This window comes from Dendropsophus ebraccatus, chromosome 3 (assembly GCF_027789765.1).
Source record: "Dendropsophus ebraccatus isolate aDenEbr1 chromosome 3, aDenEbr1.pat, whole genome shotgun sequence".
Lineage (NCBI taxonomy): Eukaryota > Metazoa > Chordata > Amphibia > Anura > Hylidae > Dendropsophus > Dendropsophus ebraccatus.
In genome coordinates, this window is record NC_091456.1 from 8,898,870 (window position 1) to 8,926,802 (window position 27,933).

Genomic DNA, 27,933 nt, shown 5'->3' on the forward strand with positions numbered 1-27,933 from the left:
AAAAATAGACATGCGGCTGAAAACATACGGTCATTGGAAATCTGGTTCAACTAAAAATAACAAATAAAATCTTAAGAAAGTGATGCAAACACCTCTGGATGCATCTGGGAAAGCAGGGAAACAGTTTACATGAATTGCTATTACCGGGGTTTGCGATCCTCTGCACTATAGCCGATGTCTCTCATGGTTAATATATTGAATTAATAAAACACATTTTCTTTGTAATAAAGTCCCTTTCATTGTTCAATAATTAAATTTAAACGATTCCATCATTTTGCAATTAAATATACTGTTAAAATAAATATATATATATAAATAAATGTATATTTATATATATATATATTTATTTTTTGACAGTATATTTAATTGCACAATGATGGATTCGTTTAAATTAAATTATTGAACAACGAAAGGGACTTTATTACAAAGAAAATGTGTTTTATTAATTTAATATATTAACTATTAGAGGCATCGGCATTCGGCATCATTGCCGGCTATTTTTGAAGTACTCCGTACGGACCGCCTGTCAATCCACGGCCGCATTTCCAGCCGCAAACAATGGTCTTGTTCATTTTTTACGGGTCCGTTTACGATAGGGCCGTAGATTCATACATAGTGTGCACTGTGCAGCCGTATATCCTATACTTTCCAGCGTACGCATGAACCACCAAAAATACCGCTGCACAATTACAGACGCAAATACAGCCGCACAGTTACATAGTCTGAACCTGGCCTAAACACGGAAAAAGCTTCAGACCTAGGTGTAAAGAAGGTGCCATGTGTTCGGCAGGTGTGGTCGGAGAGATTCAGCTGCTGTAGGAATGTGGAGCCGCAGCCTTGTAGACCTTTTCCCTATTGAGGAGGTAGTGTCATGGTGTAACACTCCTGAGTATAGATGATGGTACTGGGCATTTAACCTCAGGCTTATACATAAAGCAGCTTAGTCATCGAAACGTCAATAATGAGGAACCCCAGTATAATATAATGGTGAATCCTAGGACGGCCTAGGCTCCATTCACACCAGCGTTTGACCCAACGGCAGTAGGGGATCATAATAGGTCATTTTCGGGCGGAATCAGGGCAAAACTGCAGCAAGAAGACAACAGTAACATTAGAGAACATACCGAAGGACCTTTTCATGTGACAATGATGTCACCACAGGTCCTTTACAGGCTGCATTATAGAAGAAAAAGACTAAAGCTAGTGCCGCCGCAGTTACAGTGGGTTGGGGGGCCCAAGCTTGGTGAACAGCCGGGGGCCCATGGTAAAGTTAATCCGCCCCTGCCCAACGGCACAATTTCATTTCTACTTTTCTACTTTCCATTTTGATGACTGAGAAACTGAACCAAATATATCCTTCAATTTCCCCATTCATTTCAATGGGTTTTTAAGTGTGCTCCATCTGTCTAGTTCACAATTGCCAGGATGTACAAGTATCACAAAGTTTTAAACCTTTTTATGATTCAGTGATTTTTTTATTTTTTACATGAGACCGGCCAGCCCCTTAGATAAATCCACCATACAGATTCCACAATAATAGAATATGATGGTTTGATAACATTGCGTATATGTAAATACACTGAGGTTGATCTGGCGTTCCGCCATCCCAAGCCAAACAAGCTGAGGACTTGGCTTTACTATGTATTGATATGGATTAATAGCGGCTTTGTGATTCATGCTGGAACTTGAGCATCGAGCTAAAATAAATACAAGAAGATAAAGAATAAAGTTTTCAACTTGTACTTAAAAAAAGTGTTCCCCAGCCTGTGGCTCTCCAACTCAGTCTCCTCGCTATCATCACAGACAGTAATGGGGGACACCAGTATATAGATAAGATGGAATCAGACCATTCACAATAGATGATAGTAACAGCTCACCCTCTCACAACTGATGAGCCCGCATCCAAATTCAGCAGCGAAGATCATCCGGACGGAACATGTCCCTCTCACTAGTAACGTCCCATGTCCCCGCTCAGTAGTAACGTCCCATGTCCCCTCTCAGTAGTAACGTCCCATGTCCCCTCTCAGTAGTAACGTCCCATGTCCTCTCAGTAGTAACGTCCCATGTCCCCTCTCAGTAGTAACGTCCCATGTCCCCTCTCAGTAGTAACGTCCCATGTCCCCTCTCAGTAGTAACGTCCCATGTCCCCTCTCAGTGGTAACGTCCCATGTCCCCGCTCAGTAGTAACGTCCAATGTCCCCTCTCAGTAGTAACGTCCCATGTCCCCTCTCAGTAGTAACGTCCCATGTCCCCTCTCAGTAGTAACATCCCATGTCCCCTTAGTAGTAACGTCCCATGTCCCCTTAGTAGTAACGTCCCATGTCCCCTTAGTAGTAACGTCCCAAGCCCCCACTCAGTAGTAACATCCCATGCCCCCTCTCAGTAGTAACGTCCCATGTCCCCTCTCAGTAGTAACGTCCCATGTCCCCTCTCAGAAGTAACGTCCTATGTCCCCTCCCGTCCCATGTCCCCTTAGTAGTAATGTCCCATGTCCCCTCTCAGTAGTAACGTCCCATGTCCTCTCAGTAGCAATGTCCCATGCCCCCTCTCAGTAGTAACGTCCCATGCCCCCTCTCAGTAGTAACGTCCCATGCCCCCTCTCAGTAGTAACGTCCCATGTCCCCTCTCAGTAGTAACGTTTCATGCCCCTTCTCAGTAGTAATGTCCCATGTCCCTCTCAGTAGTAACGTCCCATGTCCCCTCTCAGTAGTAACGTCCCATGCCCCCTCTCAGTAGTAACGTCCCATGTCCCCTCTCAGTAGTAACGTCCCATGTCTCTTCTCACTAGTAACGTCCCATGTCCCCTCTCAGTAGTAACGTCCCATGTCCCCTCTCAGTAGTAACGTCCCATGTCTCCTCTCACTAGTAACGTCCCATGTCTCCTCTCACTAGTAACGTCCCATGTCCCTACTCACTAGCAATGTCCCATGTCCCAGCGCTGTTTTAATCCCCCATCCGCCCCAATGTAATTGTTCGCTATGACCCCCACTCAGTAGTATTGCCCCTGTTATCCCCACTCAGTAGTATTGCCCCCTGCACCACCTTCTTAGTATTAATGCAGCATTTAGGGTCCGTGCACACTACGGAATTGCTGCGAATAACCCACTGCATGTTCCGTCGCTTGCCCCCGCACGTGGTGGCGCGCATTTCCGCCCGTGCCATAGACACTATTCTATGCACGGGCGGATTACACATTCCGCTGAAAGAAGTGACGGGGACGAGCGACCGAATTCGCGGTTATACGCGGCAATTCCGTAGTGTGCACGGACCCTTAAAGGGAAAACGATGCATGTACAATGTCTGTATTTTGGGGGGTAATAGGCCGGTTTACACCTCAATAAATGTGTATGGACGTCGCCTGAAAATCTGTGCACCTAGTGGATGGAGGAGTGTTCCCCTTTAAGGACATGGGGGAGATTTATCAAACATGGAGTAAAGTGAAACAGGCCCAGTTGCCCCCGGCAACCAATCAGATTCCACCTTTCATTCCTCAGACTCTTTGGAGAATGAAAGGCGGAATCTGATTGGTTGCTAGGGGCAACTGGGCCAGTTTCACTTTACACCATGTCTGATAAATCTCCCCCGTGGGGTTCTGTGATTCTCACTGAGGAGGCTGCATGTGCTTTACGTCTCACAGTCTGAAGGTTTTTGTTTCCTATTTAATAGTAATAACCCAGGAGGTGATAAGACACCAGTACAGAGAGGAGAGCTCCCCCTGGCGGATCCACAGCTCCCTCCCCCACCCGTGTCTGTGGCCGCAGGAAGCAGCATCTGATCTGTGAGGAAACGGACTCTCCTGACTCAGGGATATAGGGAGGCTCTCGGGGAACTACTTTTCCTCTGTGATTGGGCTCCGTGCAGCACCGCGGCGGAAGGAAACCACACGGATCAATCCACCGCGATTTAAATGAGTTGTAAAGTTTGTGAGGAGCGATAGATACGGCGTCTCCTCCGCTGTACGGTGAGTGTGGCGGGAGTTACCGGGATGGGGCTGAGTATGGCCAGGTATCCTGTAACAACTGCGGCTATTCAGGCGGCCCGGGGGGAAGCCGCACTAGTGTGAACATGTATGTATGCAGTCCTGGGTGAGGAGCAGCGTGCTGAGGCTGCCATCAGCTCTTATCCTCTGTACATGCATCTCTGCCATAAGATAGAAGCCTCTTATCCTCTGTACATACATCTCTGCCATAAGGTAGAAGCCTCTTATCCTCTGTACATGCGTCTCTGCCTCTTATCCTCTGTACATACATCTCTGCCATAAGATAGAAGCCTCTTATCCCCTGTACATGCGTCTCTGCCATAAGATAGAAGGCTGTTCACATTCATTTTGTTTATTCTCTTATAATGGAGGACGAGGCTGAAGTTGGTTTCTTATTCAGAGGATTTTTCTTTTTCCTGTTGTAGCTATTATTCTTACAGAAAATGTATAATATTCACACCCTACCATAAGTGAGGGGCCCTGAGGGGATTCGTGATAAAAATGGCCCAAAGGAGCCCACGGTTGGCATAAAAATGGGCATCAAAGTAAAAACAAAAAAATTATGATTTAAAAATAAAAATGAGTTTGGGCCACTGATCTCACACAGCCAGCACAGAGAGGGGGGACCCCGCATCACACTGATACTACACAGAGAGGAGGGACCCCGCATCACACTGATACTACACAGAGAGGGGGGGACCCCGCATCACACTGATACTACACAGAGAGGGGAGACCCCGCATCACACTGATACTACACAGAGAGGGAGGGACCCCGCATCACACTGATACTACACAGAGAGGGGGGACCCCGCATCACACTGATACTACACAGAGAGGGGGGACCCCGCATCACACTGATACTACACAGAGAGGGGGGACCCCGCATCACACTGATACTACACAGAGAGGGGGGGACCCCGCATCACACTGATACTACACAGAGAGGGAGGGACCCCGCATCACACTGATACTACACAGAGAGGGAGGGACCCCGCATCACACTGATACTACACAGAGGGGGGGGACCCCGCATCACACTGATACTACACAGAGAGGGATGCCCCGCATCACACTGATACTACACAGAGAGGGGGGACCCCGCATCCCACTGATACTACACAGAGAGGGGGGACCCCGCATCACACTGATACTACACAGAGAGGGGGGGACCCCCCTGCATCACACTGGTACTACACAGAGAGGGGGGGACCCCCCCGCATCACACTGGTACTACACAGAGAGGGGGGACCCCCCCGCATCACACTGGTACTACACAGAGAGGGGGGACCCCCCCGCATCACACTGATACTACACAGAGAGGGGGGGACCCCGCATCACACTGATACTACACAGAGAGGGAGGGACCCCGCATCACACTGATACTACACAGAGAGGGGGGACCCCGCATCACACTGATACTACAGAGTGGCTCCAGTGCTCTAATGGTCTTTATGTACAATGGGGCAAATGCCAAACTGCACCACAACGGCATCGAGGATGAAGATAAGAGACATCCCTTCATCCATGGCGTCTCTGTTGCAATAGGGACATAGCAGCAGGTTAGATTACTCTTACCTCCAGGTAGTTCCCCTTTAAGGCCAGCTCACACAGAGTAAAATCGGTGGAATTCTGCAACGGAACTCTCCGCCGCTGAATCCCGTCTGCCTCAGTGACATAGTCTGTCTATGGGAGGGATCGCGCGCCTCCGTTCTCGTCTCGAGTATTGCAGCGGAGACGCCATGGATGAAGGGATGTCTCTTATCTTCATCCTCGATGCCGTTGTGGTGCAGTTTGGCATTTGCTCCATTGTATATACAGACCATTATAAGAACTGGAGCCTCTCTCTGTGTGTTATCAGTGTGATGGGGGGGTATCCCTCTCTGTGTATTATCAGTGGCTGGAAATCTTTTAACCCTTTGAAAACAGCTGTTACTTATTCAAATCATGAAAAATGCCCATCTGCCCACTTTGATGCCAGTTTTTTACCCATAACCACTTTGGGCCAGGCTGGACTCTCTTGGATGTGATGCGAGGTCCCCCCTCTCTGTGTAGTATCAGTGTGATGGTTCCCTTTAAAACCGTATGGGAGCTCCCGACATCCTTAATCCTGATGCAGGGAGCTCCCAGGTCCAGTCCGCAGAACACAGGTCGTGTCACACAGACGTGTCAATGACCCCCTAAGTCTATGTTTGCTTGTTATTTGCCCTTTACCTAGTGGGAACATACCCTAAACATGTGCGAATAAATGGCCATTTTCCCAGGAAATTAAATAGAATCTAACTAAAAAGTATATAAACAGTGAAATATTGCAGCACTCACCACGTTTGTTGCAAATCCAAAGTTCCTTTATTGATAAAAATTAACTATCATAGAAGCGGGTAAGACGCCAGTGAAAAAAGCTTTTTTTCACTGGCGTCCTTCCCGCTACTATGATGATTTGTTTTTATCAATAAAGGAATTTTGGATTTGCAACAACCGTGGTGAGTGCCGCAGTATTTCTGTTTATATGTTATTAGTTGCATTTTTTTTCAATTCATCAGTTGAGCACCCCACTTAATCTGTTAGTTTCCCCTTACCTGCAGAGGTTTACTCCTGGCATGGACTAATCTCGTAGAAAGTGTCTCTGCTGTGTCGGTACTGTGACTTTTCGCTATAGATTGGTTTTCACGAACTAAAAAGTATGACCTTTGGATGTTTTTTCCCCTTTCCAAGTTGTTTAACCTCTTAAGGACATAGGACGTACCGGTACGTCCTATGTCCTCACTTGCACTTCAAAGCGGGGCCGCGCGGCGGCCCCGCTTTGAAGTGCCGCGATCCCGGGTGCCGCGTGTAGCCCGGGACCGCCGCTATTAGCGGGCACGGTCTGATCGCCGTGCCCGCTAATTAGCTAATCGGAGGCAGCTGTCAAAGTTGACAGCTGCCTCCGATTACCGGAGGCAACGTTTCCCTGGTGTCTAGTGGGGGAGATCGCTCCTCCGGGACCTTGTCCCGGAGGAGCGATCTCCGTTACTGATGCCGGCCGGGGACGCGTCCAAGATGGCGCCGTCCTCGGCTCGGCACTCGTTTACTTCCGGCTGCAGCAGCCGAAAGCAAACGAGTGCCGATCTCATGGATCTCTGCAGCATATCTATGCTGCAGAGATCTCAATGAGAGATCCAAGTGTATATACTAGAAGTCCCCCAGGGGGGCTTCTAGTATATGTGTAAAAAAAAAAAAAAAGTGTTGTTAATAGTAAAAAGCCCCCTCCCCTAATAAAAGTCTGAATCACCCCCCTTTTCCCAGGTTTTAAATAAAAGTAAACAAATAAATAAACATGTTTGCTATCGCCGCGTGCGTAATCGCCCGAACTATTAATTAATCACATTCCTGATCTCGTACGGTAAACGGCGTCAGCGCAAAAAAATCCCAAAGTGCAAAATTGCGCATTTTTGGTCGCATCAAATCCAGAAAAAATGTAATAAAAAGTGATCAAAAAGACGTATATGGGCAATCAAGGTACCGATAGAAAGATCAAATCATGGCGCAAAAAATGACACCTCGCACAGCCCCATAGACCAAAGGATAAAAGTGCTATAAGCCTGGGAATGGAGCGATTTTAAGGAACGTATATTGGTTAACAACGGTTTGAATTTTTTACAGGCCATCAGATACAATATAAGTTATACATGTTATATATCGTTTTAATCGTAACGACTTGAGGAACATGCATAACAAGTCAGTTTTACCCCAGGGTGAATGGCGTAAAAACACATTTCCCCCAAATAAAAGAAATGCGTTTTTTTTTTCAATTTCACCACACTTCGAATTTTTTTCTGGTTTCGCAGTGTACTTTATGCAAAAATTCAGCCTGTAATTGCAAAGTACAATTAGTGACGCAAAAAATAAGGGGTCATGGGGGTTTCTAGGTGGAAAAATGCAAGTGCTATGACCTTTTAAACACAAGGAGGAAAAACCGAAAACGTAAAAACGAAAATGGGCCATGTCCTTAAAGGGTTAAATTGCTTTTCACACCACATTTTTGTGGCGTCTATTAGGGATGTAAGTCAGGCCCCCCCATGTATATGTATGATGGAAGCCATATATCACACTCCCAGGACTCTGCTTTATGGAATAGCTTAGACGTCTGTGCTGTTCCATCCAGCAGAAATGCGGATGCCTTGCAGGAAAAATTGGTGGGTAGTCGAGAAGTTTCTCTGTGTGGAATCTGCATACAACGCTGTGAATCTGATGCTGAAGGTATTGTAGATTTTATGACCAAAAGAAGAATAAAGGGAATGATGCTCTGATTAAAGGGGTACCCTCACCTGCAAAACAATTCTTTCAAATCAACTGGTTTCAGAAAGGTCTGTAGATTTGTAATTTACTTCCATTTAAAAGTCTCCAACTTTCTAGTACTTATCAGCTGGTGTATGTCCTGCAGGAAGTGGTGTATTCTTCCCAGTCTGATACAGTGCTCTCTGCTGCCACCTCTGTCCATGTCAGGAACTGTCCAGAGTAGGAGAGCAGGTTTTCTATGGGGATTTGCTGCTGCTCTGGACAGTTCCTGACATGGGGAGAGGTGGCAAGTAGAGATGAGTGAATTTACAGCGAAAGGCCCTGAACAAGAATGGCGGAATTCTGTGGCGGAGATCCTGCCGTGCTTAGTCCAGAGCAGGAGAGGTTTTCTATGGGTATTTGCTGCTGCTCTGCACAGTTCCTGACATGGACAGAGGTGGCAGCAGAGAGCACTGTGTCAGACTGGAGAGAATACACCACTTGCTGCAGGACATACAGCAGCTGATAGTACTGGAGATTTTTAAATAGAAGTAAATTACAAATCTGTATAACTTTCTTAAATCAGTTGATTTGAAAGAAAACGATTTTCACCCCTTTTAAATATACTGTAGTGTGGAAGGGACCTTAGGGCTGGCTTCACATTGTGCATTATGGGATTTGTCACTGTGTTATAAGCAGGAGCCATAGGCCTGAGGTTAATGTGGCTATATAGTCCAGTTCCTGTTGCCCAGCCAAGCTTTTGTATTCATCTTTAGAGGAAGAAAACTGATGTAAAACTGTGTACACGTTCTGTATATACAGACGTTATAGCAGCACTAAGGTTTACATGGTCTCGGAGCTCCTGGCACCATAATGATGCACAGTGCCAGGAGCTCCGATAATCCATTTTGTTGCACACCGTCCGTGTATATATATGGGCCGTGCACTGAATGTGGAATCCCATCAGAGATATATACCACATTGTAGCCATAGGCTTTACTGCCTCAGATGCGCGCTGTTTGGTAAACCATTTGGCTTGGTTATAGTCTATGACCCATCCTCACCAATAGATACCATATGGTATGTTATATGGATACGCTGTGGGGTGTGTGTGTGTGTATATATATATATATATATATATATATATATATATATATATATATATATATATAATATATATATATATATATATATGCGCTATCCTGGTACCTTTTTTTTATTCTATGATGTGTAGCGGCAGCAGACGGGAAAACCTGATGTGAATGGGGCCCAACAAAACGTGATTTCATGGCTGACACTATAGACAGGCAGCTGCTGTGACCGCTCTATTATAAGGATATGTTCACATGTAGCATATAAGCTGCTGAGTTTTTTTTTGCATTTAATTTATTTATATTGATTTATTCTTCTAGTATAATTTGAAATTGGCGTAAAATCCATAGGGGGTGATTTGCAGGACATACGGCAGCTGATAAGTACTGGAAGACTGGAGATTTTTTAAATACAAGTAAATTATAAATCTGTATAACTTTCTGACACCAGTTGATTTGAAAGAAGTTTTGCTACAGTACCCCTTTAAATGATGTATTAGGGCAAATCTCTTTGGGTTTTTTTAAGTCCTATATTGGGCCTTTAGCATTAGTCATTGCCTATGTGTAAATAAATGCATAAATAAAAATATCTATCTATAATCTATCCTCACCAAGACATACTGCAGTGTATATGATCAGATAAAGGGGGAATATAAAAAACAAAAACAAAGGATATGTATACCTGTGATGCAGACGTTTCCATCCCTGTGTACATGCAGCCCAGTAGATAAGTCTTTATACCTGCTTGATGGGGTCAGTAATGGGCACGTTCTGTGTTTCTATCTATATATCTGGGAACACAAGCTGAATACAACACGGCCTAACTGGATAATAGTTACAGTGTGATTACTGTCCCAACTGTGCAGAATGTTCCTCAAACAGCTAAGACAACCCACATGTGGACTGTGCAGGACTGTGCTTATTATAATGCAATGAGCAGATTCCCTTCTTCTATATTTTAGATATTAAAAAAATTGAAAATTAAAAAAACATGGAGGAAGAAATAGTAAAACCTATAAACACTTCTGCATGTCGGTACGATTACAGCAATGGTAAATAGAGCTACCGTACAACACGCAGAGGAAATGCCATAAAAATCAAACCCAAGGCCGATGTATTTCCCTGCACCGTGATAATATTTGGGTTCTCTGGACATTTGTTGGTAAGGCTGGGTTTACACGGTTTTTGCAATTAGTTTTTTTGCAAAAAAAAACTGATAAAAAACAGACGCATGTGTGTGCATCCGTTTTGATCTTTTTTTTTTTTTCTTTATAATTAAATTCAAAGGAAAAACGGATGCACACACATGCGTCTATTTTTTTTTTTTTTTTTTTTTTACAGAAAAACAGATTGCAGAAACGTAGTGTGAACCCAGCCTAACATGAAGCACAACTTGTCCAACAAAATAATCACTCGTATGGCTTGTATGTCAATGGGAAACTATAGTTATGGCATCTAGGAGAGGGTGATAAATACAATTTAACAAAAAACCAAATTAACGGTGTTCTTAAAGGGGTAATGATGATAATGATGCCGCCTATACACCTATACAATGCTGTGTACTGGTAGTAGTATATTCTTGCTCTGGTCCTGCCCAGTGTCTGTTTCCGTTCCTTATATCCCTGCATAATAGAGGTGTGGGCCGTTCTGTTAATTCTGTATGGAGCCAAACATGAAAGCATTCAGCTATCCTCATCGGCTCCATAGAGAATGGATGGCCCACTGCTCTATTCTGCATGGATATCGGGATCGGGGGGGGTCGGGTCAGTGGTCGGATCTCCGCAATCTTAGTTATGTCTGATCCTGTGCATATTGTAGATAGAGCAAAGCTGCCCCCAGCCGGGAATACCCCATCAGTGATGTCCCAGCACAATCCCTGGCCTCTATTGTAGTCGGACACAGATTGCTGAGACCACTGGTGTGCTGTAGGATGGCCGGGGAATAAACAGGCAGCGAGGAGGATTGTAGGGGTGTTACTGCACTCAGTGACGGGACGTCCATTTTTCTTTAGCTCAGACCACCCCTTCAATCAATAAATTTGTAAAGTATAAAGGAGCAGATGCCGACATGAAACCGATACAAGGACTAAACTGCTGTCACATATTTGTATATCAGTTCTGTCATCATGACTGGACTGTCACATATCAGAGGTGTATGTATGTGTATGTATATTCAGCTATGTACCTGTCATATTGCTCAATCTGTAAAGGTCTATGACACGAGTAACAAGCGTTCCTGCACTCACACAGACGGGGAATCTACTAAGCAAACAAAAAAGTATATAAAAGAGCAATCACCGACCTGTTAAATGGCGGCCATCACTTCCAACAACTAACATATCTATAAATGATTTAAACTTAGCAAAAAAATCATCTTTCAGCATGTCAAAAAAATCATTGGCCGCACATCTGTCTGTTTAATAGGTTATATGCAGCCTAAGGCGAGGGCTGCACGAACGTTGCTGGTGTCACTTGTGCTGCCCTGACCGCATGATTATGAAGCCGTGTAATTGGCGCGGTAAAGCCCCTATTACACGAGGCGAGGGAGAGGAGCAAAGGGGAGCTGTCGGCATGCGTTTGCCCCTCGTTCCCCGCTCTCTGCCGACGCTATTACACGCATCAGCAGCGGGCGGGTGAGTACAGGGGTGGGGGGGGGGGCTGCCCGGGTGATCGCTAGAGCTCTGCTGTTTTGGAGAAGCACTGACCAAGTCGTGTAACCATAACAATTTGTCATTGTTGTATATATTTCCCCCCCAATGAAGCAACCTATGGTGACACTATTCATGTCACCCATCAGCGGTTCTGTTCTTCTAGCTGATGGGTCGGAGTTGCAGATATTGTGCAGTTGTATAATCTCTGGTGAATGAGGAAAGGAAGCTCTTATTTCCTGATTTCCTGATTTGCTTTGGGTAAGAGAGGTAACGTAATGCCACGGCCACCGCATTGTGATGAAACGTGTTGTGTCGTAGAGGACGGCTCTTGGGTAACAAATCTATGGGGGAATTGGCAATGGTGAGCAGGGAGGGAAGCGGAGAGTCAAGCGATCACATCCAAACATTGTTCTTATACTTCCAGACTCTCTGGGGGTAACAAATGGTCGCTGTCATTTAAAATCCCTTCCCTCCATATATCTTGTGTGATCTGCGACCTATTTGTAGATCCGATTTGCCCTAGAGAAATGTCTTTTGAGGGTGCGTTCACACGTACAGGATCTGCAGCAGATTTCATGTGTTCAGTTATTTAGTTACATTGATATCAAATCTGCTGCAGATCCTTTATCTGTGAACGCACCCTAAAGGGGTACTCTGACTGTGTTCTGTCCAGTCTGACACAGTGCTTTTAAGTCTCTCTTGCACGCAGTCTTCCGCCAATGCCAGGTTTAGCCAAACTCTAGTAATGGCCAAATCAAAAATGAAGGGAGTTATCCAGCGCTACCACAACATGGCCGCTTTCTTCCAGAGACCGCACCACTCTTGTCTCCACTTTGGGTGCAGGTTTTGTGACTCTGTTTCATTGAAGTAAATGTTTAATTGCAAACCGCACCTGACCTGGAGACAAGAGCGGTGCTGTATCTGGAAGAAAACGGCCATGTTTTTGTAGCGCTGGATAATCCCTTCAACACAGGAAGTGAGGGTATGGCTTAGGGCCCTATTACATGGGATGATTTTTGTGTGAAAAATTGTTAATTGTTTGAATTTAAAGGAAACCTGTCAGTCGGGATGTCGTGGCGGAGCCCGCCCAAAACCCCGGTGGAGCCCGGCATAGGTAACAATCCCTCGGAGTCCCGCTGCTGGATCTGGTCCCTGGGCGGAGAAATCACGGCCCAAAACGGAGCGCGTGCCTTATGCAAAGTAGGAGAGATGAGTCCCAACGTCCAGTCATTTTCTATGGACATCGGACTCCTCTCACCTGCTTTGCATAAGGCACGCGCTCCGTGATTTAAACAGTAATCGATACGTATGATTGAGGAATTTCATCGTTCCTTCATTTGCTGGGATCAGATGGAGGAAAAGATCATGGTAACAACTATCATCCTGTGTAATATGGTGACTGCACTGTGTACCAGCAATCTGGGAGTCTCTTTATCCTCCTGAGGATCCACACGCTCCCTGTGGACAGCAGTTCAGTGCATAGTATAACCCTTTCTTGCTGTGCTACTGCTGTTTTTTTTTTTATTTCTGCTCACAAAGCCCCTTGCAAACCCCTTCTCCCTCCATATACTGTCTATGTAGTATACTGAAATCATCCCCTGACGCGGTGCCATTCTGTTTAGTCCAATGTACATTCACCAGCCATAGGTTATGGCATAGCAGTAGGTGCTGTGATAGGACAGACACGTAAGGGAAAGGAAGACCCTGTGTAGGTGGAGATAAGCTGCTATGTCTGCCATACACGGAGGAGATCCGGCTTTCCTCTGTTGGTAAGCTGCTATGATGTCTGCCATACACGGAGGAGATCCGGCTTTACTCTGTTGCTATAGCCCAGAACATTCTAGAGTTGTAATGATGCGTGTAGGGCTCGGTTCACACAGTGTCGTCTTAGCAGTTTTAACAAAACCAAAATACCATGTCCTGGTAGATGACTGCTACCAGATCATCTCTTGTACTGACTTATGAAGAGTTTCTTAAGTACTTGGTTACCATTACAACAATCTTCTAAGAGCTTTAAGCATTTCATAGCTGTCAGTCTTATAGCACGTTCATTACCCTTAGAAAAACATGGCCCCCCTCTTCCAGCACCATTCTTGTCCTGCAGTTTGGGTGCGGTATTGCAGATGTGTTCCGCTGAATTGTAATACCACACACAACCTGAGAACAGGGGTGGTGCTGTTTTTGCAAGAAAGTAGCTGTGTTTTTCTTTTCTAACCCTGTATAACTGTAAATCAGTTTTGTGCTCTTCTATGACTGCCCAGAAACACATTCAGACCATTGGATAATCTGGGGCCTAGCCAATAGCCCTAATACCAGATACCAAACAGTACAGACAAGTTACATATAAATCTTATACAGAAAGTGAAATTATTTGCAGAGAAACAGCAATTTTCCATTCAGGGTGCGATTACACATGGCAGGTTCCCTGCTTCAGTCTCCAGGTCTCAGCTCACTGACGGCCCACTCAGCCAATCGGTTTAGGGTCTTGCTGCAGCCTGTGATTGGCCGTCAGTGAGCCGGGACCCGGAGACTGAAGCAGGAGCACTGGGGGAGCGTGAGCAGGTAAGGATCGGCAGCTTATTAGTGATACATGGCCGTCATTATGTTATAGCAGCAGAATGGAAATCCACTGAGACACTGCAGAGCCATGGACTGTAATGATAGAGTATCACTGCAAAGCTTGTAGTGTGAACGCACCCTTAGGGAATGGATCTATTTTTAGGAGCCTGCATCCTGTCTGCACCATTACAGACAATATAATAGTGTTTTGTATGCAGATTCCAGGGTTTATGGTGCGGTGAGTATTTATAGGAACTCTTCCCTCCCTCGGCTCGGTGCACAGAGACCTTTGCTGCGTTTCACCTGAATCAGAAATATTTTTACTCTTCACTAAAGGTTTGACCTGCAGTTAAGAGAAATTGTAGCCGGGTTATATGTAAACATCCCAGCGTTCCACTCCCGGCCATGTGCGGGGGCTAAGATCACCATACCTGAAGGTCACTTTTTTTCTTTTTTTTTTCTTTTAAGCAATGGTATGAACAAAAAAAAATACATGCTCTTATTTGAGCCTTTAGTATAGGTCTGTGTTCAGACATTGCAGTAGTGTTTTATTGCTGCATTATTATAGTGAGAACGCTACAATGTGTGTGAACACGGCCTAAGACCTCATTCACACATGCATAATTGCAATTACAGACAAGTTTTAAAACATATTGATTACATTTTTTTTTATGGATTTGTGAATAGGCAGTGATCTGTGCCGCAGAGAAAGACCGGTCCTAGTACGGACCCACGATTGTGGCTGCGGTCACTGTCTAGAACACAGGTGTCACACTCAGACTCTTCAGCTGTTATGAAACTACAACTCCCATCATGCCTGGAAAGCTAAAGCTTTGGCTGTCCAGGCATGATGGGAATTGTAGTTTTGCAACAGCTGGAAGGGCCAAGGTTCCCTGGTCTAGAATGTAGCGGTCTGTGAAGGGCAGACCACTATGGAGACACAAAGCGCTGTCCGTGATTATGGATGTGTGAATGAGGCCTTAAAGGGAGCTGTCAGTAGTTTATTTGCAGCTAAGGATATTAGAATCGGCACAGAGATTCCGCTCAGAACCCCTGCCCGCAGCTCCACACTGAATCCCACCTGCTATTTCTTTCAATGGGAGGTCTCTTGTACTTTTCCGATCAAAGAATAAACATGTTCATTCTTTGAAGAGGCACAGAAAGCAGAGGTGCGTGAGACCTCCCATTGAAAGAGATAGCGGGGGGATCAGTGCGGAGCCTGCGGGTAGGGGGTCTGAGTGGAATCTCCACGCAGATTTTGCAGTATGAATAGGCCCTTACTCTGGGTGGATTATAACAGTGTAAACAAGACGATTGAGCCCCTGCCTTGTGTGACATGAGTGTGTACAGTGCACACATCAGCCCTGTATCCACAACACTACCGGCCGTTTTACTGTATTGGTTTAGACGACAATTAACATGTTTTACAGTTCTTATTGTTAAATGTGATTTTATCTCTTTTGTTTTGTACAAGATGTATACGATGTAGTGTGTGTGTGTGTGTGTGTGTGTGTGTGTGTGTGTATATAATAAATATATATATGTATCTATCTGTAGCCATGGTTTTATGAAACTAACTCTGAAGGGTGGTGACATACACCTGGTTACTTCTGTAGCCCAGCACAGGCTTCTCTCTGCTATGACTTAGTGGTGCTGGTAAAAGTGACCAGAACAGGTTACAGGTTTGCACTGAGCTGCGCTGACAATTTACTTCATACACTTCTATAGATGTGGGGGAGAAGGGGTTACTGATGCACTGGGTGTTTGCAAGGTGGTTATATTAAAGGAAAACCGACAGGATGGATATACTGTACATATAGGATATGCATATATACGTGCTGCTAGTGTTTTTTTTTTTTGTACCTTCCGTGATCTGACAGTGTCACAGAGGTGTGTTTTGTTACTGTCTGCGCCCGCCCCGCTCTCTGGCTGATGCTGCTTCCTACCGCTGTCAGTCATTCTGGAGGAGGTGGGGCCTAAAGATGAAGGGCAGGCAGAGTCTGTGCGGGGCGGGTGCAGTGTCAGACATCAGCCCAGATATAGAAGATCATTCTTCAGAGACAGGCCAGGTCACAGAGCAGTGTGGATGGTAAGTATACACTGGTTGTGTGATCAGCAATGGGAAACTGGCAGCGCAGATACGTTCTAATCCCAGAACCCAATACATATTGGTGCTGTCAGTTTCCCTTCAAGTACTACTGAGAATTATTTACTTTGCATGAACAGTGCAGATCCTCAGGACACTTGGGGGTGCACGTACAGTCTCATCTCTAGAGCACATACTAAACCCTGGTTGAGACTTCACAGCATTGTGTTTGTGGTGTTTTTATTTGGGTGTGGGGGGGGGGGATTTTTGGTAAATTCAGTAATTTGACAAGGATGTTAGAAATCACCTGGAAGAAAATTGTAGTAAAATGACAAGAAGTGAGTGTAAGAAAACAAAGTGACAATCATGTAGTGGTCTTCTTGTGGGTACATCTATAACACACTTACAGGGAATGTAACACACACAGAATTTAGGATTATATTAGACACAATGCTTAGGAAGTCGTCAGTTACATCGGCCTTAAAGGGGTTTTTGTAGATTAAAAAACCAAGCAGGATTCTTCACCCTGTCATCCCTTTGGACTGCGGGCGTAGGACACAGAGGGGTCTGGATAGTAGGGGATCAGTGATGGCGTCTGTGCTCGGAGGCTTGTGTGTCTCTCCGCTCCTCTTCTTTCTCTCATAAACAGAAGTCTCCAGATTTGGCAATGTGTAATGTAATGTGGGTTTTGTTCTCCATGTGTGGAAAGTTGGAGGGAGGGGGGGGGGGATTCCTCTTATCGCTCAGCGTTTCCTTTGTTATTACAGGAACCTCTCCAGTAATATAATGTCTCCTTTTTTCTATGATGTTTGTATAGCCATATTGTACGGGGAAAGCGGCCGTAGAAACCGCTGCTATTACAATGTATTACATAGTGTGGAAAAGGGAAATAAACAGGGACAGACATATAGCAATGTGGAAAAAGCTGTATGTACATGATACATATATAGTCCTGAAGTCACAGATTCTCAGGACCCCAGTGGCACCAATCTCTTATGCAACTATTACTGGATCTCTATAACCCTATGGACCTTAATGGATGATGTGTGAATGAAGAGGAAAAGTCATGGCATGTTGTAGTATTTAGAAGAATCACTCCTGTGGGGGAATACTGTGCTCTATGGTGGCACCAGATCGTGGCGTGAGACCAGTGTAAGGGGCTGTGCTGCATGGATGAGGAGACAGGTTGGATTGGTCATAGTTATGTGCACTCTGCCTTTTTAAAGGAAAACTCTGGTGGAAATTTTTCAGAAAGTTATACAGATGTGTAATTTACTTCTATACAGATGTGTAATTTACTTCTATTTAACAATCTCCAGTCTTCCAGTACTTATTAGCTGCTGTATGCCCTGCAGGACATGTTGTATTCTCTCCAGTCTGACACAGTGCTCTCTGCTGCCACCTCTGTCCATGTCAGGAACTGTCCAGAGCAGGAGAGGTTTTCTATAGGGATTTGCTGCTGCTCTGGACAGTTCCTGACATGGACAGAGGTGGCAGCAGAGAGCACTGTCAGACTTGAGAGAATACACCACTTCCTGTAGGACATACAGCAGCTGATTAGTACTGGAGATTTTTTAAATAGAAGTAAATTACAAATCTGTAAAACTTTCTACATTTTTTTTTTTTTAGTTGGAGTTTAGCAGGAGGGTTACTGCTCTTTAAAGGAACACACAATAAAGCAGTAATACACACAATAAACCATCAGAATAAGTAGAAGGAAACTCGTTGGTCAGCTTGATGTGTGACCTGCCCCCTGGTCTGTGTGTTTAGTAAATGTGAAGCAGCTTCTCTCCCTGATCTTGCAGATAGGTGAAGCCTTCAGTCCGGCCGCTCAGTGATGAACATTTAGCCGAGGTCAATCATGTCCAAGTACCTGAAGCATTTTACTTCTGTCGGTGACAACCACAAGGACAGCCAGTGGCATGTGGACGTCGAGGAGAAGCACGAGGAAGAAAAGCCTCAAAAGACGCCCCATCCCTTCACTTCTTCATACACCCTCAGAGACGCTCTAAAGTGGCTCTTCCATTGCCACAAGTTCCAGGTACTTGTGTAGAATCATCACTATCTATGTCAGGGGGAGGGAACCTTGGCTCTCCGGCTGTTGCAGAACTACAACTCCCATCATGCCTGGATGGTGAAAGCTTTGGCTGCCCAGGCATGATGAGAGTTGTAGTTATGAAACAGCTGGAGAGCCAAGGTTCCCTACCCCTGGTCCTATAGCAAAGTCTTGTTTGTAGAATATTTACTGTTTGAGTGATGCGGAGTTCAGTATTTTTTATATATATATATATATATATATATATATATATATATATATATATATATATATATATAATTTTTCCCTGATGTAACATCAAAATTAATGTTTTGTATGTAGGTGACACTCACCTTATGTTACCTTTCATATAACCTTTTGGTCCTTTTTTTTTGTTCTCAGTCTGACACGGCCTCTGTGCATGTTTCCTATTCTTACAGATTGTCATTGTCTGCCTGGTTATTCTGGACGCCTTATTTGTTCTTATTGAGATTCTTCTGGACTTGGAACTATTAGCTGAAAAAGTAGACCACATAATACCAGAGGTAAGAACGCGCCGTACACCTCATCATGTGAACATGTCTTGTACCTGCAAAAGCTGAGACTTTCCGGTTCTCTAGTGAAGGGCATGCTGGGAGTTGGCACTTCCACATATAGTTAGATGTATTGTGTGTGTGTGTGTGTGTGTGTGTGGATTTGATGGGATCTATTTCTAGATCACATTTTGTCCATATTGCAGATGTCCAGTACTGATATCTACTAACTGGGAACACAAAGCAGTCTAAGCTATTGCAGATAGTGGCCGATCCAGATACATATGTGGTAACCAGATCCGAAATAGATCGTTTATAGGCACACATTGTATGTTACTGGATAATAGCAGCTGCTTAAATGGGTACTCCAGCACTCTGGAAATCTTTTTACTTCAAATCAACTGGTGTCAAAGTTGTATACATTTGTCATTTACGTCTATTTAAAAATTTCCAGTCTTTCAGTACTTATCAGCTGCTGTATGTCCTACAGAAAGTTGTGTATTTCCAGTCTTACACAGTGCTCTCTGCTGCCACCTCTGTCCATGTCAGTAACTGTCCAGAGCAGCAGCAAATCCCCATAGAAAACCTCTGCTGCTCTGGACAGTTCCTGACATGAACAGAGGTGGCAGCAGAGAGCACTGTGTCACACTGGAGAGAATACACCACTTCCTGCAGGACATACAGCAGTTGATATGTACAGGAAGACTGGAGATTTTTAAAAATCTCATGAATCGGAGGGTGTATTAAGAAACTAAAAAAAAAAGTGTAATCGGTGCACCCCCAACTATTTATTGATAATATCTCATTTTGGGGTATGGGCTACAGGTCATCTTTAAGCAGAAATCGGAATGTAGTGCAATAGCTTATATTTCCACTTTGAAGTACAATATTGCATAGATAATGAGGCCACATCTTCCATCCCAACTATGGGAAAAGCATAAAATCTCATATGTGAAAAAATGTATTGATCTCATAAAGCTATTGCATGAGGTTGTCTGCTCCTACACATCATTTTCTCTTCCTTCCTTCCAGATATTCCATTACCTGAGCATTTCTGTATTGTCGTTCTTCCTGCTGGAACTTGTTGGTAAACTTTATGCCTTCCGACTGGAATTCTTTCATCACAAGTTTGAGGTGTTTGATGCGGTTATTGTGGTGATATCCTTTATCATTGATGTGGTCTATGTCACTCGGGAAGACGTCTTCAGTGCGGTGGGGCTGTTAATCTTACTGAGACTTTGGAGAGTGGCCAGGATTGTAAATGGTAAATATGACTATAGTGGAAGTGACAATTACATGTATGACATTTATGTGACATTTAAGGGTTTAAAGCAACAAAGCTCTTGGGTGACAGAAGTTTGCATTGGATAAACAACCTGAATATTTGTACTATACTTCACTATGCAGCCGACTACAAGATACAATAAGAAATGAGGAGAGGGAGTGTTACAAAAGGGCCGGATCGTTGATTATCTTGGGCATCCTTTAAAGCAGGGGTGGGGAACTTCCGGCCCTCCAGCTGTTACAAAACTACAAAGTTCGGGAATTATAGTTTTGTAACAGCTGGAGGGACATCGGTTCCCCATCACTGCTCTAACGGTACGCATCGGCTTACAGGCAAGTGTTATGTTGATACCTGAGCCATAACCATTCAACTCGGTGGACCGAACGCTATGTACCAGTGACTTTATTTGGTCCACTTCTTTTGGTTCTTTGTGGGAATTCAAAGGGCAGATTTGCAGAGTTTTAAGTTCAGACCATTGAACTTAAAATGTAGATGTCATTTAAGAAACTGTAATAGGTTTTTATTAAGCCTTCATTACAGAGGAGCAAAGTGTAGACTGGTTTGCTGAGTCCATTATAACCTATGGAGGGACTGAGGGGGATGAGTGAGCAGGGAGAGCAGAGAAGCGGCTGTACAGTTTGGGACTCTGGAAACATAAAACACTGGATTTACAGGTCAGTGCTGGGATCTTGGTGAGAGAAGATTGCAGGATGATGTGCCGTGCAGGGTTGCCTTTTCTCCTTTCCGTGCTCACTCATCCCCCCTCGGCCCCTCTCCATAGAGTATAATGGACACATAAATCCTGCTTTTTCTGAAGTGAGGGGGGGGGGGGGGGGGGGGGGTAGGAAAACAGCTTTTTGAGCACAGAAGGAAACTTTTGCTTAGTAAAACCTATTAAAGGTTCGTAAAATCGCTTGTACTATTGATACTTATTGATTTCTGAAAAATGTCAGTTAAGTTTTAAAGAGGTAGTGCGGCGGTAAAGACATATTCACAGAATAACACACATTACAAAGTTATACAACTTTGTAATGTATGTTATGTCTGTGAATGGCCCCCTTCTCCGTGTCCCACCACCCCCACCCGTGTACCCTGAAGTGTGGTGCGCTATACATACCTGTCACGTGCCGACACCCGTCTCCGATCTTCATTCAGTGACGTCTTCTTCGGCCGGCGAACAGCTCTGTCTGTTCCGAATGCCGGCCGCCCTCTGCAGCATCATCCGATGCTCAGCCGCGATTGGCTGAGCATAACTGTGCTCAGCCAATCGCGGCTGAGCACAGTTGTGACGCGGCGGAGGGGGGACGAGCGGCAGCGACTCGGCCGTCCGTCCGAAGATGACGTTTGGCACAAGATGGCGGACGGCCCTCGACACGGATCAGGTAATGTATAATGCACCACACTTCCGGTTACACGGGTGGGGGTGGTGGGACACGGGGAAGGGGGCGATTCACAGAATAACACACATTACAAAGTTATACAACTTTGTAATGTGTGTTATTCTGTGAATTTTTTTAGCGCCGCACTACCCCTTTAACCCTTAGACGACCCAGGGCGTATAGTTACGCCATGGAAGTCTGTCCCCAGACGACCTAGGGCGTAACTGTACGCCCTGGGTGTTTCTCACGCTATGAAGCGCGCTCCGGAGCGGAGCGCGCTTCATAGCAGGTGGGGGCCGGCTGCAATCAGCAGCCGGGACCTCACCGGTAATGACACGCTGCAGCGATCGCGCTGCCGCGTGTCATTAACTCCTTAAACGCCGCGATCGCGGCGTTTAAGTGTAAGTGACAGGGGGAGTCCCCTGTCACCTACCGATCGGGACCCCCGCAGTGTGACTGCGGGGGTCCCGATCGGTAAAACGGGCCGCCGGAGCTCTCTCACCTGCCTCCGTGCGGTCCGATCGGCGCTCTGGTCACTGAGCCTGCACAGGCAGGCTCAATGAGCAGATCGCCGATAACACTGATCAATGCTATGCCTATGGCATAGCATTCATCAGTGTAAAAATCCAAGTAGTGAATGTAAAAGTCCCCCAAAGGGACTTCAAATGTGTAAAAAAAAAAAAGTTAAAAACACTAACACACTACCCCAAAACCCCTCCCCCAATAAAAGTCTAAATCACCCCCCTTTCCCATTATATAAATAAAACATATAAAAATAAATAAATAGATAAACATATAATATACCGTAGCGTGCGTAATTGTCCGATCTATTAAAATATAACAAGCGTCATTGCGAACGGTAAACGGCGTACACGAAAAGAGGGAAAAAAGTGCGCGGATTACCGATTTTATGTTACATTATATATATAAAAAAATTAATAAAAAGTGATCAAAACGTCCGATCTTCACAAATATGGTATTAATAAAAACTAGAGATCATGGCGGAAAAAATGACACCCCATACAGCCCCGTAGGTGAAAAAATAAAACCGTTATAAGCGTCACAATAGTCCCATTTTATTTATAATTAATTGCCAAAAAAAAGGATTTCATTTAAAAAAAATATATAACATTAGAGAATCTGTGTAAACCTGCATATGGTTGTGTTCGGACTGACCTATAGAGTAATGGTATCATGTCGCTTTTACCATATAGTGCATTACGTAGACACAGGAACCCCCCAAACGTTACCATATTGCATTCTTTTTTGCGATTTCACCAATTTATATCTTCATAAATAATATATTTGGGATTCCATCATACATGTTATGGTAAAATGAATGACGCCATTACAAAGTACAACTATTCCTGTAAAAAACAAGCACTTACATGGCCTGTAGATAAAAAACTGAAAGTGCTGGAGCTCTTAGAAGGGGAGGAGGGAAAAACGGAAACACTAAGATCAAAATTTGCGCGGTCCACTGGGTCATTTTGGGCCTGGTCCTCAAAGGGTTAAGGCCTCTTGCTGATGGAATTACCGTTGTGTGAAATTAGAGATCCGTAATTGCAGGCAGAATAACACCCATTGAATTCAATGGACTCTTTAACACATGGTTAGTTGTTTAGGATCAGTGCTGTAAAAAATACCAATACATAATACGGGCTGTATTTGCGGTTTGGATTCTCCCATGTCAATAAATAGGTCAGTGCTGATAGGGACGGTTACACCTCTGTAATTGCAGATGTGTGAATAGGGTCTTACTGCCCCAAAATGAGAACTCTTTACTTCTTTATAGTGTCTGACGTCCTTGGAGTCAACGCTAAAGGATTAAAGGTTTGTCTAGATAGACAAATGCAGGTTTTCTCTATTGAAGTCAATGGGGATTATGCAGACATCATGCTTGTTAGGTTTATTTTAAGGGAGGGGAACTGCACATATACTGCATACTTCACCACGGCATCCAGGGACCATTCATTCTGCGAGGATCCTGCCCACTTACCTGCTTCAATGTGTATTATTAAAATGCTGCTGCTTTGGGCTACTCGGTTTAATACTGCTAACTGTATGAAAAATATTTGATTTTTTTTTTTTTTTCCAAGGTGTCATTTTGTCTGTGAAGAGCCGAGCAGAAGAAAAGATCAATAAGTTAAAGGAGAAACAGGAGACCCTACTTGCCAGAGTCTCAGAACTGGAACAGCAATGTACCCAGCAGGTACTGTACATCTCCACATTCTAATGAAACCAGAAATTAAAGGGGTTCTCTGGGCAAAACAAATAACAATGCTGGGCAGTAAGAGGTTCTGTAAATCGAATAAACAAGTATTGTTCTTCCCGATCCAGCACCTCGCTCCTGACCTCCACTGTTCTTAGTTCCTGTGATGTCACAACATAACTGGAACTGCCTGCTCAGCCAATCAGTTCTGTCCCCCCTGTCACTGACACAAATGAAGGTCCTATTAGGAGATACTTTTTAAGGGAACCAATCACTGCCAAAACACCCATGAAGGTATAAATATATTATAAAAAGGAAATGGTGCTTCATTACATGTCCCTGTAAATTAACATTGTAAATGTCCTGCTCTGTATATAATCTCTTTTAGCTAGGCATGTGGCCGGTCCTCAGAGCCAAACTGGTCACATTATGCTTGAGTTGGCTGTGATCAGGCCTCTTAACAAACAGAATTTAATATGCCACTTCCTTAAAGGGGTTCTTCACGAAAAAAAAATTCTTTCAAATCAACTGGTGCCAGAGACTTGTAATTTACTTTTATTCAAAAATCTTAAGACTTCCACTACTTATCAGCTGCTGAATGTCCTGCGGAAGTGGTGTATTCTCTCTAGTCTGACACAGTGATCTCTGCTGCCACCTCTGTCCATGTCAGGAACTGTCCAGAGCAGCAGCAAATCCCTATAGAAAATCTCTCCTGCTCTCTAGACTGGAAAGAATACACTACATCCTACAGGACATACAGTAGCTGATAAGTACTGGAAGACTTGAGATTTTTTTTTTTAAGAAGTAAATTACAAATCTCTTGCGCCCATTGATTTGAAAGAAAAAAAAAAATGTCTGGACAACCCCTTTAAGAGAGAACCGACTTTGGCGCTCCCTTCTAATGCATGGATAGCTATTTGATTAACAGCTGGCATGTGATTCTACATTTGGGGGAAACTTCTGTATACTCAGATAATTCCCATAGAGAACGGACATTGGCCGACTTAGGATTATAACCGTTCTGCTGACCATTGTTATACTGCCACATGCAGGATGTTTGTCCCTTGATGGAATGATCAATTGTTGATTTCCCAAATATAGGATTAACAATACAAAACCTGATTTATAGAATTGTAGTGTAGACCGGCTGCATGAAGTGCACAAAAGAAGTCCGAGCACAACCTCTCTAATCCTGCACGTACAAACACCTTGCAGTGTGTCTATGACACTGAGCTATACACGTCATCCATTCAGGTGTAATATCCTGTGTAAACAAGAGTTTTCTCCTGTATTTGCATCCTACAGAGCTGCCGAGTAACCTGTTACGCTGGTATGAGTATATGTATACATGCAGATCACTCTGTAATCCTGTGCTGCTCAGCTTGGTCGCTCTATAAATGAGTGTCTGTAGCACAATTATTAGGGTAGAATGGCAAACTCTGGGCCAGCTCTCCCCTTCTGCTCCTACAGTTAAACAGTTTTGTGGGTTAGTTAGTTTGGAAGGAGGGGTCTCTAAAACAAGACCCTCACCAATTTTAAATTTATGCCCCCAAAAATATGGTTTAGCCATACTGTATGTATACATGTGAATGAATGAAGTTACCAGGTAAGGCCACTTTCACATGGCAGTACTTCTTGGTAAAATTAGGAGTGTTCAAGATACAGAGGAAGTTCATTGGTCGCCCATCTAGGTTCTTTTGGTTTCCAAATCTGTTCCAGGATCCACATTGAGCTCTGCATTTGTTACATGTGAATGTTGATTTTGGTGCATAATTCACTCACTGTATTGCAACAAATGGTGCAAGCTGTGGATATGAAAAATACATAGTATGTACTATCAACAAATCTTACACTGTGTACATAATATATTGACCCTAAACTGATGTATCTAGAAACCTGTTTTAAGTGCTTGAACATGTCCTGCAGGAAGTGGTGTATTCTCTCCAGTCTGACAGTGCTCTCTGCTGCCACCTCTGTCCAGGTCAGGAACTGTCCAGAGCAGCAGCTAATCCCCATAGAAAACCGCTGCTGCTCTGGACAGTTCCTGACATGGACAGAGGTGGCAGCAGAGAGCACTGTCAGACTGGAGAGAATATACCACTTCCTGCAGGACATACAGCAGCTATGGGAAGAGTTAAGATTTTTAAATAGAAGTAAATTACAAATCTATATAACTTTTTGATTTGAGATTTTTGCCAGAGTACCCCTTTTTTAAAGACATCTTTCCAGTACCTGGAGTGGCAGGAAAACTTAACCCCCCCCCCCCCCCCCCCCCCCATAAAAAAAAAAAACACAACGCATGCAATTGAATAGAGAAATGTCCACTGGATATATCTTGAGTAAAGAGAACTCGTCACCTGCAGTGGAGCTTATACTCTGCAACCATAGGTCCTAGGCAGTCACATGACATTACTGTGTAGCTTCTCAAATCAAGCCACGGTTACTGTATTTGAGCTATACTTTGTTTCAGTTGTATCCATTGATCCCAAGTTTATTTTTATTCCCCCCCCAGGAGCAAGAGATCTCAAGACTCCAAGCCTTATTACAGCAAAATAACATCTTTCCAGAGCCTTACAACCCGAACCCGGCCTGAAGAGATCAACTTATTTTCCTTGAAGATAGATATATTTTTTATATAGAACATAGAGTAACGTGCAAGGAAACATACAGACTGTGATTTATATTTAATCTTCCAGTATAAAACGTACATTCTAATCATGTGATTTTTGTACACTCATAAATAAGTACTAAAAAAAAGTGTAACATTTTTTTTAATATTATTGGACCAAAATAAAATATGATGGACCAGCCACCAGGTGAAAGCGTCAAGTAGTCCTCACTTTCTTCTCTCAGCAATTGAGAACCTGAGATATTTCAAAGTCTGATATTCTGCTGCCGCTCACTACAGGCGCAGCGGAGGAAATGCGTCACCGCGCTTCAAGTAAAGGATCCTTGTGCTCTTATACGGTTCATAAATTCAACCCAGATTGTTAAAACTGGGAAGTAGTATCCAACTGCAATTGGCAATGGGCAAAATCCACAGGTAGGTTTTTGGAGACTGGTTTTGCACTGGCTAATTTTTTATTTTTTTTTCAGATGATTACTGTAAGTCAATGGTGTTTTATGAAATGCCAAATACTTTTCCCCTGTGATGGCTTTTTTTCCTCCTATTTCTTGGCTCTGTAGTCATTTTTTTCAGAAATTGGGCATGCTGAAGATTTGGCATTTTTTTACTCTCCCAGAGGGATTAACTGAATTTCTTCTGTTCATCTAAAACACCAAAAAAAGCCATTGACAACGAAGGTAAAAAATGCTAAAAAAAAAAAAAAAAAAAAAGCCAAGATAATCCTTCATTCATTTTTTTTTTTTTCCTTCTTCTTTGGAGGCCAAAAAAAACACCACAGAGAGGCTGTGTATGGGGTAACCCTAACAGTCTGACTCTCGTCCACAAAGCTACGTCTTTATTCTAACTGATTATTAGCAAGGTCTTCTTCCCTCCATGCAGTTCTTCACGGTTTGATGTAGCAAATCAGTCTAAAAGAGAAGACTTAGTTTTGTTAGTGTTTTTTGTTTTTTTTTATGCTTATATAAGGCAACATCTGTCATTGTATGTATGGGTTTATTTTAGATGATGCATCAGTTATGGGTGGTTTGCCATTTTATGATTCTCCTAATGCAATGTCCATATAACAAACTGTTTTCTTACTGTAATGAAGAGCTAAGAAAAGAGTTGTGGCTCTGTGGCCGTGCCACGGTCTAGTGGCTTAAAGGGGTTGTCCAGCCGAAATCTTTTTCTTTCAAAATAACTAGTGTCAGAAAGTTATATAGATTTGTAATTTACTTTTATTAAAAAATCTCAAGTCTTCCA

At 43.9% G+C, this 27,933-nt stretch overlaps 2 protein-coding genes across 4 annotated transcripts in view; one reads left to right on the forward strand and one right to left on the reverse strand.

Annotated features, from left to right (window-relative positions):
- Positions 1 to 3,624: 3,624 nt before the first annotated feature.
- Positions 3,625 to 26,887, forward strand: HVCN1 (hydrogen voltage gated channel 1). Of its 2 annotated transcripts, none has more exons than XM_069960822.1 (6): positions 3,625 to 3,961; positions 18,427 to 18,662; positions 19,097 to 19,201; positions 20,222 to 20,453; positions 23,953 to 24,065; positions 26,578 to 26,887. In XM_069960822.1, the coding sequence occupies exons 2-6, from the start codon at positions 18,483 to 18,485 to the stop codon at positions 26,656 to 26,658; spliced, it is 711 nt and encodes a 236-aa protein (XP_069816923.1). In that variant the 5' UTR covers positions 3,625 to 3,961; positions 18,427 to 18,482; the 3' UTR covers positions 26,659 to 26,887. The 2 variants fall into 2 exon arrangements, with proteins under 2 accessions (XP_069816923.1, XP_069816924.1); XM_069960823.1 differs by lacking the exon at positions 3,625 to 3,961 and adding an exon at positions 16,561 to 16,624.
- Positions 26,735 to 27,933, reverse strand: part of TCTN1 (tectonic family member 1) — a 120,018-nt gene continuing 118,819 nt past the window's right edge. For both annotated transcript variants that reach the window (XM_069960796.1, XM_069960797.1), the window contains exon 15: positions 26,735 to 27,599. The gene's annotated coding sequence lies outside the window, so the exon portion shown is untranslated. The remainder of the gene's footprint in view (positions 27,600 to 27,933) is intronic.

Bases quoted from the DNA above. Each gene is read 5' to 3' on its own strand.
- HVCN1 (XM_069960822.1), top strand. From the start codon at position 18,483: ATGTCCAAGTACCTGAAGCATTTTACTTCTGTCGGTGACAACCACAAG. The intron at 18,663-19,096 runs GTACTTGTGTAG...CTATTCTTACAG, and splicing joins TCCATTGCCACAAGTTCCAG to ATTGTCATTGTCTGCCTGGT. The intron at 24,066-26,577 runs GTACTGTACATC...TTCCCCCCCCAG, and splicing joins AACAGCAATGTACCCAGCAG to GAGCAAGAGATCTCAAGACT.